The 13,244-nt window shown below is 38.2% G+C and overlaps 1 protein-coding gene across 1 annotated transcript; it reads left to right on the top strand.

The window, feature by feature from the left end:
* Positions 1 to 698: 698 nt before the first annotated feature.
* XG (Xg glycoprotein (Xg blood group)) lies at positions 699 to 12,529 on the top strand. Its single transcript, XM_077790886.1, has 9 exons — positions 699 to 792; positions 2,768 to 2,875; positions 3,230 to 3,286; positions 7,293 to 7,328; positions 10,169 to 10,234; positions 11,111 to 11,158; positions 11,786 to 11,824; positions 12,115 to 12,234; positions 12,436 to 12,529. Exons 1-9 carry the CDS (start codon positions 699 to 701, stop codon positions 12,450 to 12,452), a joined length of 585 nt encoding a protein of 194 aa, XP_077647012.1. The 3' UTR covers positions 12,453 to 12,529.
* Positions 12,530 to 13,244: the final 715 nt, after the last annotated feature.

Raw genomic sequence — 13,244 nt, 5'->3', positions numbered from 1 at the left:
TATAGCTTTCTTCTGTTTCTCCCTTGAAGTCTCAAAACAACACCTTTTGCCTTTTCACACCTTTTCCACAACAGAACAAACATAACAATAGGAGGGGGAAATGTTGGTATTGTGTAGAAGAAGGGTAGGTGTCAGTAAACGTTTCAGTCCATTGTTTTGCTTTAATTCTCATGCTACTGAAAGCATCTGCATCATCGTGCTTGAATTTCATATCTGATTCGATTCCACCTTCTATTTTTATTTTTCCTGAACTTCAAAGAAATATTCTACTTGAAAGTTTTCCACAGTCTTTCTTTGCAAGATGATTTTGTCACATTCTCTTTACAGCATTAGGACCTCGGTAGTTGGTTTCTGTATTGTTAGTTCCTGCTTGTCATGACCTGTAACAAAGAAGCTGGTTTGGCCAGCGGCTCTTCCTTACTACGAAATTATTTCTCCTGGCTCTTATTCTGATTATGGTTGCAAAATTATTCCTGATAACTCACTCCAACAAGAAATGGTTTTAGCCATTTATTATGGTATCCTGAGGCAATGAGGTTCAGGTCAGACAGGCTCCTCCAATACTCAGAATGCTGATCAAAAATGAGGATTTTGCCAGAGGTCAAAATCAAAGGACTGTCAAGCTTATATTGCTTGTACTCCTGGCACTGAAGAAATGCTTCAGAAAAATATACTTTGACCATATATAAGTCAAGGCAATGCCAGGATGTCTGCCTGTGCATAGCGTGTCTGCATCAAGATCAGAGGATTCCATGGCTGGGGTGACAGCCCATGGGCAGAAGTTCAGGGATGGTAAGAGCTGGTGATGCACTCAGGGCTCAAACAGTTCTTATGAAGCAACTTGTTTATTTTATAGATTCATGTATTTAATGGATTAATATTTTAAAACCTGTTAGAGTCTTAGATTATGGTTTTAGTAATGGCTTTAAATTGAAAGAGGGTAGTTTTAAATTAGATATTAGGAAGACTTGGGTTTTTTTATGAGTGTGGTGAGGCACTGGAACATGTTGTCCAGAGAAGTTGTGAATACCCCGTTTTTGGAAGTGTTCAGGGTTGAATATGTCACTGAACAATCTGGTCTTGTGGAAGGTGTCCCGGCCCATGGCAGTGAGAGTGGAAAATAGATGGTCTTTAAGGTCCTTTCCAACACAAACCATTCTGTGGTTCTATAATTCCATTAATATTATCCACCTGAAGACCCAACCCAAAAGTTACTGGGCTTGGCAATGTTGGCTGAGGGGCCAGGGCAGAGGAGGGAGAGGTGGCCAGGTGAGGCAACACTCCAAGAACAAATCAAATAATTAATAGATAACTTACCACTCTGCTAACATTAGTGGGAAAGTCTTGTGGTTACAAGGTTTTACTTACTTATATTTCTCTTAATATTTTATTGGGACAGTTTTGCTTTAGAAGCCATTCCTACTTTGCATTCCAGCCTTGTTTTATCTCTTCCATCAGACCCCAACTATAATTAAGTTCACAGACTTACATTAAAATCCTTGTGGGAATCAAAACATTTCTACTTTATATTCCTGTGCTGACTGTTATTTGAAGATCACACAGTGTTTCACCACTGATCATTAATCTTTCTGGAAGCTCTTTGACACAGGCAAGAGCTATTATTCAGGAACAGTGATTAATGAGAAGAATGCCATGAAGATGTACAGGACCTGTCAAGATGAAGGAGCTGAGCTGAACCCTGAGCACTGCTGTGCTGACAAACCTCTGGCAGCCTCTCTCTGTTCCTCAGCTTCTTCACTTGAACAGTGATGCCTTTCTTGCTGTGAAGTGTTCAAGACTTGCCAAGAAAAACTCCTTAATGAACAGTTAGGTATTAAGCCTTTTAGAAGGGATAATAAACATATGCAGATCAAGTGCAGCTTGAGGCTTACTCGACAGAGCACAGTAATGCATTTCTGTTTAGAGAAGTCATAGCATGTCACGACTTTTTGTGGGTTTGTGTAGGCTGATCCTATGCTCGGAATGCAAACACAAGGATGAAAACCAGTGGATACATATTCTGCAAACATGTTTCATGAAGCCTGTATATTACAAGGAAAGTGGCAGATTCTAGAGTTGAAAGTAAAACTCACATGAATAACCATGTGTGTTCAGTTCAAAGTCATCTATTTCAGTTTATACATTTTAAATATTTTCCAGTTTTCCTTGCCTGCTCACTTCAAAACTACAGATGCTAATTACTCTGCTGTGGCATTCAAAGATATTGTTGTCATCTAACGGAGAACAGGAAGAATTTTTCTCCCATTTTCAGATATTTTAATTTACAGAGGAAACTAAATTAGATAAACACCTCTTAATATCTTTTATTTATGGCCCATGTTACATTAAAAAACTGTTGATTTTTGTTGCAAGTGATCACAAGGCTTGACACTAAAGCTGCTTGCTAAGCTGAACCAGTAAAACAATAATGAAGATATTAAAAATTCTCACCTAATGATTTTGGTTCACAAGTATTATGCTGAATGCTGCTTTCAGCTGTCTCCTGGCAACAGTCCAGTGCTCTCTAACTGGCATCCTGTGTTCTTCAGGGGGTGTTTGCACAGCAGTTGAATATGATAACACGAGTGAGCAGCCTCTCTTTGGCCTACCTGAACAAATAAATTCCTTGGATTAAATGAGCTCATCTCTCACAATCATTCAGGACTGTGCTGTGCAGGGATGATAGCTGACAGCTTGTTCTGTGCCTGCTGCTCTTTGGATGGGTCTTTCTTTTGCCTCTTTACTGGTGTTCTGGCTTTGTACTGAGCACTCAGGTCTGGAGATCATGGAAACCTGCCTGCTGACTTAGTGTCTTCTGTCACATTCCTTTTAGGTCAACATGATTTTGATTTAGCTGATGCCCTTGATCACCCTGGTATGTAAATTTTCTATCCTTATTTTAGTATGGCATTTACATCTAATAATAAATCTTAAGTCTTTTTCCTTGAGGAATGGAATATGAAGTGGCTACTATTTCTGTTAAGGCTTGACAGAACTAAAGAACGCTAAATTTCAATGTTTCTATCATGAAATGAAAAATCTCCTTTAAAACAAACAAACAAAAAAAATAGCTTTGAAAACTATATATCATATTCCTTCATTTTTGGCTTCTGATATGGTACATAAAGATTTATTGAAATAAATCTCTGCAGCTCTCTACATTTGCACATACCTGCTTTTGTTAAGTTGAAGCTGTTAATGTTTATTGGCATGTCATTGTGTTCAACAGATGACATAATTACCAGGAAGCCTACAGTGATCCGAAGACCAACAAGACCTGTGTTCAGTGAGTAATAAATAATGGTTCAAAAAACTGATATTGTATTTGTAGGAAACTTTCATATGAGGTTCTTTATAATATTTGCTGCTGTGCTTTAGTTGAGATAATGTGTGAATGACAGTTGTTTTCTTAAAGTAAAATAAGTGCTCTTTTGATAATTATCAATTACGTGTTTTTACTGCTTCCAATGAGGAAATTGAGCATGGCTGTCTAGTGATAGTATTTTATTTCCTGAAGGCCTTCTTCACCCTTTTTTGTTCTGAACTCCCTGTGGAGTATAACAATGGGTAGCTTTTGCTAAAATTGGCTAACTGTTCCTCTACTTTTTTCCCTGTTATCTTTATTTTTGTGTATATTTATTCATGGTGCTTGATAACAGAGTTGGAAAAGAATCAGAACAAAGCTGGAGCTATTCTTTCTTCTCACCATGTATTTGATTCATATAATCTAGTATTGATTGCTACAACCACCTGTGTCAGAAAGGAAAAAAGGCTCTGAACAGTGGAGAGCTGTAGTCCTGAGAATGCCAAACAATGAATTCCAATGAACACTTGTTAACGTTGAAAAAATCCAAATTCCAAACAAGAACAAAATTGCATTTGTAATGGAACAGTTTATGACAACATAGATTTTTTTTCATTTTCACCTAAACCGCATTTGAATAATTTTCTGTCTACCAAACAAAGTGCTTGGAAAATAATGCTAGATAAGAAAAACCCAGCAACTTCAGGTCTTTTTCTGGACAAATTTTGAAATAAGATTTTAGGTGCATGAAATTAGTGACATTTCCCATACAATTTTCCGGCTCCCTCTTTGAACATACAGGGGGAGTATTTTGTGAAAGTAGTAGCTATTGTATACTTTAATGGCTGCATTCTTCCTTCCCACTTCATTTGGCAAACAAAATTTGTGTCTGGCCTAGATTAGAAGCATCTGTCTGTTCTAAAATATTACGCTAAATATGGATTTATTCCCATCCTAATGTAAACAATTCAAGTTATTTGAATTGTGCCCTAAAATACTGTATCCTTGGTCATGTTTAAAGGTAGCCTAGGGTGCCAATATCTTCACTCAAGCTGCCTCAGTCAGGTGAAAGTAATTTTTATTTTTAGGGACTTCTAAATCTGTTAGAGATCTGAACATCAGATGAATATCTACCCTAACCAAATCCACTTCACTAATTTTTGGGCAGGAAGAACCCCATGTTTTCCAGACTATTTCAGAGTTTCTTTCAGTGCTACAGAGCATTGCAGAAAGTTTAAAAAAGCTATTAAAACTTATTAGAAAACCCAAGATCACAGTGTTACAAATCAATTATTGGACTTGGAAAGTGCAGGATGTTCAAAAATATGTTCTAGCATCTGCTTAATGTTTCATCCTAACTTCAGGATTTCCTCTATGTCTCCTTCAGAAGTGAGGCTCACTGAGATTTTTGTTCAGCTGATGCCTGTTACAGGATGTGTCCTCTAGAGCTCTCCTGTAGGCATCTCCCTAGTGTAGCAAATTCATGGTTAATGAAAAATTAATGGAAAGTAAAGTTTATCTACAAAATTTCAACATAATTTGATGTTTACCCACTCACACTGTTCCTGCATTCTGTTTAATTCAGCCATACCCTCACACCCCCATGCTCACGAGCACCAAGATGTGTGTGCTTAGGTGGTCTGGTGAGCATCATGTGCAACAGGAGACAAAGCTTGCCAGGTGCTGAGCTCTTATCCTGTCTCTGTGCTTCTTCTTGATCAGAAATTACAAGTAGAATCTACAGATCTTTTATATCCTTTAGGAGTAATCAGGTATGATAGAGAGGTCCTTTGCCTCATAATATTTCTCACTCCAGGGTCTCTGAACCCTTGGTCAGGTTGCTGCCTACTATATATTTTTTTTTACTTGTTCAGAGTTCACAGGCTATATGCACAGACTTATTTTCTGGGTGACAATCAGAATAGTAGTGATATGCTGCAACCTTTGGTTTTAGAATGCCTTTCTGCTTTTTGTCTGCTGACAAGTCATCTCTGCTGTCATCAGAGCATAGGCCTGCTGTTTTTGACAGAAACAACACATTCCTCAGTTTTACTGCTGGGAACATTAACCTTTAATCTGTTCTTTTAACATTTTGCTGGTTTTTGTGGTCCCAACACACACATGCATTTCCATTTTTATTACATTCATATCAACCTGAGCAATTCTGCATCAAATCTCTATATGAAACCTCCGGAGAAGAATTTGTGTTTTTCCTGAATTCTTCATGTCAATAATAAATTGAATCCAATTTTCAATTTATTGCTTCTTACAGTGTTAACTTTTGACAGGTAAATGTATTTTTAAAATGCAACACTGCTGGGCAGACACAGGGAGGACCTACTCCTGACAAGTAAAAACCAAGTAATGTATTATGAATTTGTTTATTTTTTTCCTGCCAGATTTCCTGGTGACATCAAAGCACTTCTGAGATGTTACCCAGATGAGACTAGATAGTGTGCAAAAGCAGCTTCCCACCCTCCTAGGTATAAAGAACAGAAGAAATCAGATTTCTGCATGGTGATTTTCCTGTGTTTCAGGAATTCTGACACATCTATAATGAAAAAAATATTTGTTTAATTGAGAGTCTATCTAGTTGCCTGTGGCAACAAGCATGGTTACAAAAATTTAGATAGGTTTTGCTATCCCTTTTCTTCTGATTCACTGCACCACTCCACACATATGTGCATCAAGAAAGGGATTCTTGGAGTTATACCATCTAATGTATTTCTTTCAGAACCCTCCATCATTCCATACACCTCTTAAAATACCACCCAAATACTCATATCCACACCTGGTGTTAGAAACAGTTTCTCCTTACCCATCTGCAGCTCATGGACAAATTTTTGTTGCATGGAAAGATTCTGTACCAGATACAAAGTGAGACACATGTATGGTGCTGGGTAATGGTCATGGCCTGGTGAATTACTGGGTAAATTTCACATATGGATGTTTAATTAGATCTAAAAATCTTTATAGCTCAAGCAAATAAAAACAGACAGTCTCCCAGCCTCAGACAGGTGTATATAATTGCCTGAAGGAAGGGGTCATTGTGACCCTTACATAGATATTTGATTCAATATCTCCCCAAGTAGGTTTATTGCTCCCTAGTATTTGCTCTTGAAATGGATATTCAGTTTTAGTACTTCAATAAATTCTACTTGAGCCAAGAATACATATACCAATTTTAACCACAGACATAAATGTTAATAATTATGATAGCTCAGGTTTAGTTTTTATATTTTTCAGATTCTGTTCTGCTTTAGTGTGTAAGTCTAGGCTTTTTATTAGGGGATAGTAAGGTCTCTTCACAGACTAGGTAGACAAAAAATTCCTTCTCTAGCTGGGGACCCAAGGACAGCCGATCCAGATCTCAGGCCAAAGAGCATAAACAGTGATGGACAGAAAAGAGAAAAATAAGAAGGATGGGACTTCATGGGCTAAAGCTGTAATTGGACATTAGTTCCCATATGCTAATGGACCAAAACTTATAAAAGTGTGAGACCCCGGGACTGGTTGTCCATTTTTTGTGGCCATTTGCATTTTGCTGCCCAATGTGTCTCCATCCAGGCCTCTTAATAAACACCTGCTTTAGTCTTTAGCTCTGTCTTGTCTCTGTTCTAGGTCAGCCTTCACAAGGCATCAAAAGAAGTCTATTAAAAATGGTTATAGTTACATATTATAAGACAGCTAATTTTATTTTTGTATATTAAAGAGGTATTGATCTTGATTCAACTGTAAGATTTATTTTGACATCATTTAAAACAGGAAAAAAACTTAGTATTTTGAGTAGAAAATACTCTGCTATTTGTCAATTAGAGTGACTCATAGTCAGTTTTCAAGAAATGTGTTATTTGAATTTGTGGCACTGACTTGAAAAAGGTGCTTGTCAAATATGCAGTTGTACACATTCTAATGAAAATAACATTTTGTTTCCCTCAAGAGTTGCGTGTAACTCACTTTTCTACATCTTCCTCCTATTTATTTTTAGACAATGACCTACATTTAGGAGATGCTCTTGGTGGGGGTGAGTACTGCCTTGTTTCCTTGAATACGAGGGGATTTTTTTCTTTCATAGTCTCTTCCTGAACGTTGACTAATTTGTAAAAAAGGTATTTCAGTACTGCAGGAGGTGCTATGGTCATGAGAGTTATTATAATTCATGTACATGCAGCCCTTCTGCCTGAGGCCGTCATGCAGAGCAGGGACAGCACCTGGTCACCAGCTGCCTCTGGGAGCTTCCAGCTGCCCTGCCTTGCATGAGCTGAGGTTATCTGGGGCTTGCTGCACCGTGGCAGAGCACCCCAGGCGTGGCTGGGGAGAGCAAACATTGCCCATTCAGCTGTGGTCGCTCAGGGTGCAGTCCTCTGAGAGAAGCTTGAAGAAGGTGATGGCCGTAGTTTCTCCAGCTACCAAAAATGAGCCTGTCTAAGATTAGGAATCAGAGGTAACACTGCCTTCATGGGAGGCAACGGTGACCTGGTTGCAAGGAACAGCACGGCAGCCCGGTCTCGCCCGGACCACTCGGGCCAACGACACGCAGGCACCAGTGTGGTGGACGGTCAAAAGCGTTTATTATCTTATCTCATGGGTTTAAATAGTCTTGGGGGACTCTGCTACATCAGGGGGGGTTTGGTAGGGTCTCTAGGGTTAGTCAGGAGTGGAAAACTACTGGGTTAGGTGTGGTTACATTCTTTGGGGTAATGGATAACGTGCTGCAGGAGGAGAGGGGGAAGGGGGTCTTTCTTTCCGTCACATCCCGAAAATCTTCCGATCGCCTGTCCCTATCTACTACACACTGGATGGAATGTTTGAGCTTCTTGTAGCTCTGCTGATGGCATATTAGAAATTCAGGAAGAAATGTTTCAAAATGGTGAATGGTGAATACAGCTTAAGCTTGAAGAAGTTAAGCTTACATGCCTTTAACTTTCAGGTATTCCCATAACACCCAGACCTGACCTCAGAAGTAGTCACAGTACTGTACTGTGCTGTGCTGACATATGAAATCCTTGAGGCTGGGAATTTGTACACCAGATTTTAGTTCGTATGTTTAGAGATATACCAAGGACGTGAAGTACTCTAGAAAGGTTCTTGAATACTGCAGATACACAAAATGCAATTAGTATTGCAAAGCCTAGAGTTCCACTTTAATCACAGCCACACAAAAGAAAAGTTACTTCTCAGCCAATTGCACAGAACCTCTGAACCAGCAGTAGTGGTCTGGTTTGCTCACATTTCAGTCTTAGACAGTGACTGTTCTTTTATATTTTGGTTTCTTTTCCTACTTCCACCTTCCCCTGTGGCACTTCAGGCCTATGTGTCAATGATATATTAGTCCACATTTTACAAAGCTGGATCTAATTTTGTTAATAATTCCCATGTTTATAATTTCATTTATTCCTCCCTGTAATAATTCTTCCATTCCAGCAAGCTTCTATTGAATGCTGTAATGAGAGGATAGGTTAAATATATTGACTAAAGTATTAATGAATAGCTTCACTATCTTAACTAAACCAAATCTTTTCATTCTAAGGATAGAAAATTATATTTCCATTGGTTTTTATTTCTTTGATCCATTTTCAGTTCAGGTTCTTAATTGACCTTCATACATGGTATAATAAGGTTAAAGTTATGTATTTCATTATCAGTATTTCTGAAGACATTATTTTTTCACCAGCTATGCCATGCAATATATCCTCTTATGCTTAGAGAAGACTAAGTGCAGCACCACGATAGAAATTAAATATGGGATTGGTGGTTTTCTGCTCTTGTCCCACAGTGAGTCTTAGTTCATTACACAGAGCTAGAACAGAGCAAGTCCTTCCTCTGCTGAATGTAATTAATTGGGCAGAGTCAGATTCAGCAAAGCTTTATGACTCTACCTAAAATCCATTGGATGTGGGCTAAACTCACCTGAGGTTAATTGTATACCTAAGTAATTTTCTGGATCAGAACCTAAATGGTGCTCAGAAACACAAGCAATGCATTTAGCAGCTAGGCAAGAAGAAAACATAGCAAATGGGCATCTGGCATGTTTGGAAGGTGAAAGATTTGAAGAGAGGGACTTTTTCGACCTAATATTGATTTATGCAGAATAAAATGCATTGTCTGGCATTTTTAAGAACAATTGAATACCTGGTTGAATTGGTTGAGTAAAGAGTGTCAAGAGAAGACTGATCTATACACACAGAGCAGCAACCCTAAATATTAAATTTGACAGGTTTTGACCTGAGTGAGCTCTTCAACATTGTATATGCAGTTTGGAGACTGCTTTTAGTCATCAGATCTCCTACTCTATCCAATGCATCTGTTTCTAATCCTTTGGCAAAAAATTAAGGCGAAATGCTAGCACAAAGTTCTAAACAACATCAAAGCTGAAGTCTGAGATCATTTTGCACTGTTCAAGAGCAGAAAATTCATTATGCATTAGACAAATTCAGCATCTGTTAGATGAAACTAATCTGCAGGCCTTATTAAAACCTGCTGATGGCAGTGAGATAACCTGTTGCCTCCTGCCCAGCCTAGAACACCAGTTTCTCTGTTGGCTTTGACTGCACCACTGGCACCCACAGTGACACATTGTGCCTCCCAGCTATCAGCTTTAAACAATTTTAGCATTAGCCAGATATAAATAAAATATTTTCCCTCAATGTTTTTTTGTAAATGCTTCTCTTCTTTTGAAAATATTCCCTGAAGTCAGTTTTTGCAGCTAGCTATTTGTTGATATAGTGTTTAAATCTCCTTAACTACTGAAAAGATCCTTTTATTAATTCATGGGAGGACAAATTAGAAATAGGTATAAAATGTTTTTATTTAAAGTTCCCAGTTTTGCCTGTTCAGTCATCTAGCAATATTAATTATCAACAGGTGACATCTCAAGAAAACCTTTATACCCACCTCTTCCACCACGCCCAGGAACTTATGGCAATTCTGGTAAGACTGCTTGCTATTGAGAAAATGTAGTGCAATCAGCTGTTCAGGGCAGACATTTTGAATACTTTAATCTCTTATTTCTCTAGTAGTAGCTTTTATCATCCTTTTCCCACATCTTCCTTTTGTAATCACTGTTTCTATCTCAGAGTTGAGAAAGCTTTTTTCTGAATGTTAGTGTTGGTACCATAAAGTTTTTTTATTTGTTCAAAATGTGGGAAACTGCATTTTAAGTGGCATGAGACTAACATTTAATCTTGTTTGTGTTTTCATTTTGGGTGTGTGTACACTGAACTATGCAAAGGCTCAAATTTGACACCAAGCCACAGGGCAGAGATAAACCTGTGCTCATATCAATTTGAGATATGCATCTGGGATGGCCCTGGGGCATAGAGCAGATGGGGCTGGGCAGCTTGTATTACTTTTGAATTTGGTTCCAGACACTTAAATAAAATAATGTGGCATATCTCTTCTGGCTTTCGCCCTGTACCTGTACTTACTTTGGGTATGCTTGAGCTGTGGACAGGTCCTTCTGGAGTCTTTCCTGGAAAGAACCCACTGACTCTCTGCTTCAGGGATCACTGGGACTCAAGATGTCCATATTATATAAGTATTTGTGTTACTGGGAGCCCAACCACTTATCCACAAGTGCCCAAAACAGATACAGAATACATAGAGACCAACCATGTCAATACTTCAGCTTTCAGGTGAATTTTGGTAGGTGACTGTTTGGTGCAAGACATGTACCCACCCACCATGTCGAGGCTAGGATCTCAAAGGTCCCTCACCTCTCCCTAGAATGCTAGAAAAGGAGTAGACAAGGGAGCTGAAGGGGTTACCATTGTATATAATTTTGCAACTGCAATCTTTATCTTGCAGGAGGTTTTGATGACTCAGATCTCCTTGATGGAAAGCCTTTACCACCAGGTAACATTTGCCTATTTCCCTTGCAATGTGCTCCTAGCACCTGTAGATTGGAGTTGGTTGGTTTTGTTTTTGTGGTAATCTTTTTGTCTCTGAAGGTATAGGACTGGACTCCACTGTTTTAATTTAGGTTAATTATCCTTCATGAAAGACCATGGGCCTGAAGCTAAAACTTGAAACATATTCTAAAACATTTTTTAGATGTCAGAAGCCTGCAGGTTTTATTCGTTTGAATTCAGCAAGGAATGTCCAAAGGCAAGGGGCATGCTGAAATAGATGGACCAAGACTAAGATCTTGGCATAAACTACTGATAAATGATCTGATTGTCTGGCAATAGAGAAGAGATGGAGTCTACTGGCCTTCCTGTACATCAGCTTGGTGTATCCTGTTACATAGGGTCCCTCTACTAGATGATAACATTCTTCCCCAAAAAAGAAGTGTCAAGAGGTTGAGCAGTTATTCCCCTGGCCAGCACAGCTGTCAGTGGGGAGTGGAAGGGCTGCTCTCTCTTGCAGTCTTGTTGGGCCACCCCTTTTGCCCTTTGTACATCACACTTTGCTGCGTAAAGAATTAATTCTCAAAACAGTATGACAAATGTTTCTTTGATGAAACTTCACCCTCTTTTCCAGGAGAAGAGGAGCATCATTTCAATCATGGAGGCAACACAGGTATAGTAAATGATTTACATTATTCTACAATTGATTTCTGATCTTTATGAAATATTAAAACAATGATAACCTTATAAAGTAGTACATATAATGAATTAGGCTTTAAGACATCATTTTTATTGCATCAGCTGTAATATAACACAATTTTTATTCATCTGCTTAATTATGTAGTTTCATCAAACTATTTTCATAATTTGGTAAAGGCACACTTTAGTAGACAATATACTTAAGACAAACCATTTAGGTGCCTCTGAAAAAAAACCAAAAACCTTCTCTTTCTTTTTCCACAGATTCGGGTTTAATAGCTGGAGTTACATCTCCTGTAATTTCTGCTTTTGTGATACTGGTTGTTGGATCAATAGCAGCCTACACTGCTTACAAGAATAAGAAACTTTGTTTCAAACCACGTGGTAAGGCCCAAACAGTTTTCTGCTGATTTAGTGCTGAAGTAGATGAGACTTTGACAAAAAATTGTCTCTGCCAGCACAGAGGTGCCTGGAAATTCTGGCTCTGTGTGTGGAAACCAGCCTGGATGGCCCAGATGAGCCTCAGAAAAGCTGGCAAAGAACACCCATGCTGGAAATACTGAATGTTCAATTTTTATTTTTCAGGTGGGGCTGCAGTGTAAACCATTGAAAGAAGAGTTGTTGTCTGATTACAGGCTCCTTTGGTTGGTGACATTCTACACTGCCATTCTGACAGAAGAAAGTCTTCCTCTATCAAATGTTTTCTTGAGATGTTGCAATCCTGCTCTCTCTAACCTGATGTCACTTTTGCACCTCGAGCTTCATGTCATCAGAGATACGCTTAAAACATCCAGGGATTGTATTGCACTCTCTTACCTGCATTCATAAAGGTTGGATACAGATTTTGACTCAGAAGTTACTGTAAACAACAAAGAAATCAAGTTTGATATAAACTAAAAATCAAAGGATTTGTGTTTGTGAGGATTTGAGTCACCAAATATTTTTTTTTTGTTTTCAAAATTAGACAAAACACTCAGTCCCTGTGATAGAATAGGAATAAGGAGTTTGCCATTTCCTTTCACACTGTTGGGCTTCTACAGTATATTTCTGTAATATTTACTGTGTTTAAAGAAAAATTGCTGTTGTCTAAAGGATTAAAAATTTGAATGCCTTTACTTTGTGTTTATGTCTGAATTTTAGCAAAGGGAAAGGAATTCTAGCTAGAAAATTCATTCTTAATTTTATAATATACTGAAAAGATTATGTATATTGACAAAACACTGTTTAAAATAAAACAGAGAGGAACATATGCTAAATATATTTATTTATTTATTTTATTGATTAATTATGGAACTGGGGTTTAGCTCTTCTCAGGAACTAGAATTTCATATAACTTTCATTTCTCTTCTTGAAAATAAAGGCATGACTCTAGGAATCTTTGAAGGCATTAATCT

This window comes from Lonchura striata, chromosome 2 (assembly GCF_046129695.1).
Source record: "Lonchura striata isolate bLonStr1 chromosome 2, bLonStr1.mat, whole genome shotgun sequence".
Taxonomy (NCBI): Eukaryota; Metazoa; Chordata; class Aves; order Passeriformes; family Estrildidae; genus Lonchura; species Lonchura striata.
Note: the sequence above shows the minus strand (reverse complement) of the source record. Positions and strands in the feature narration are given on the sequence as shown.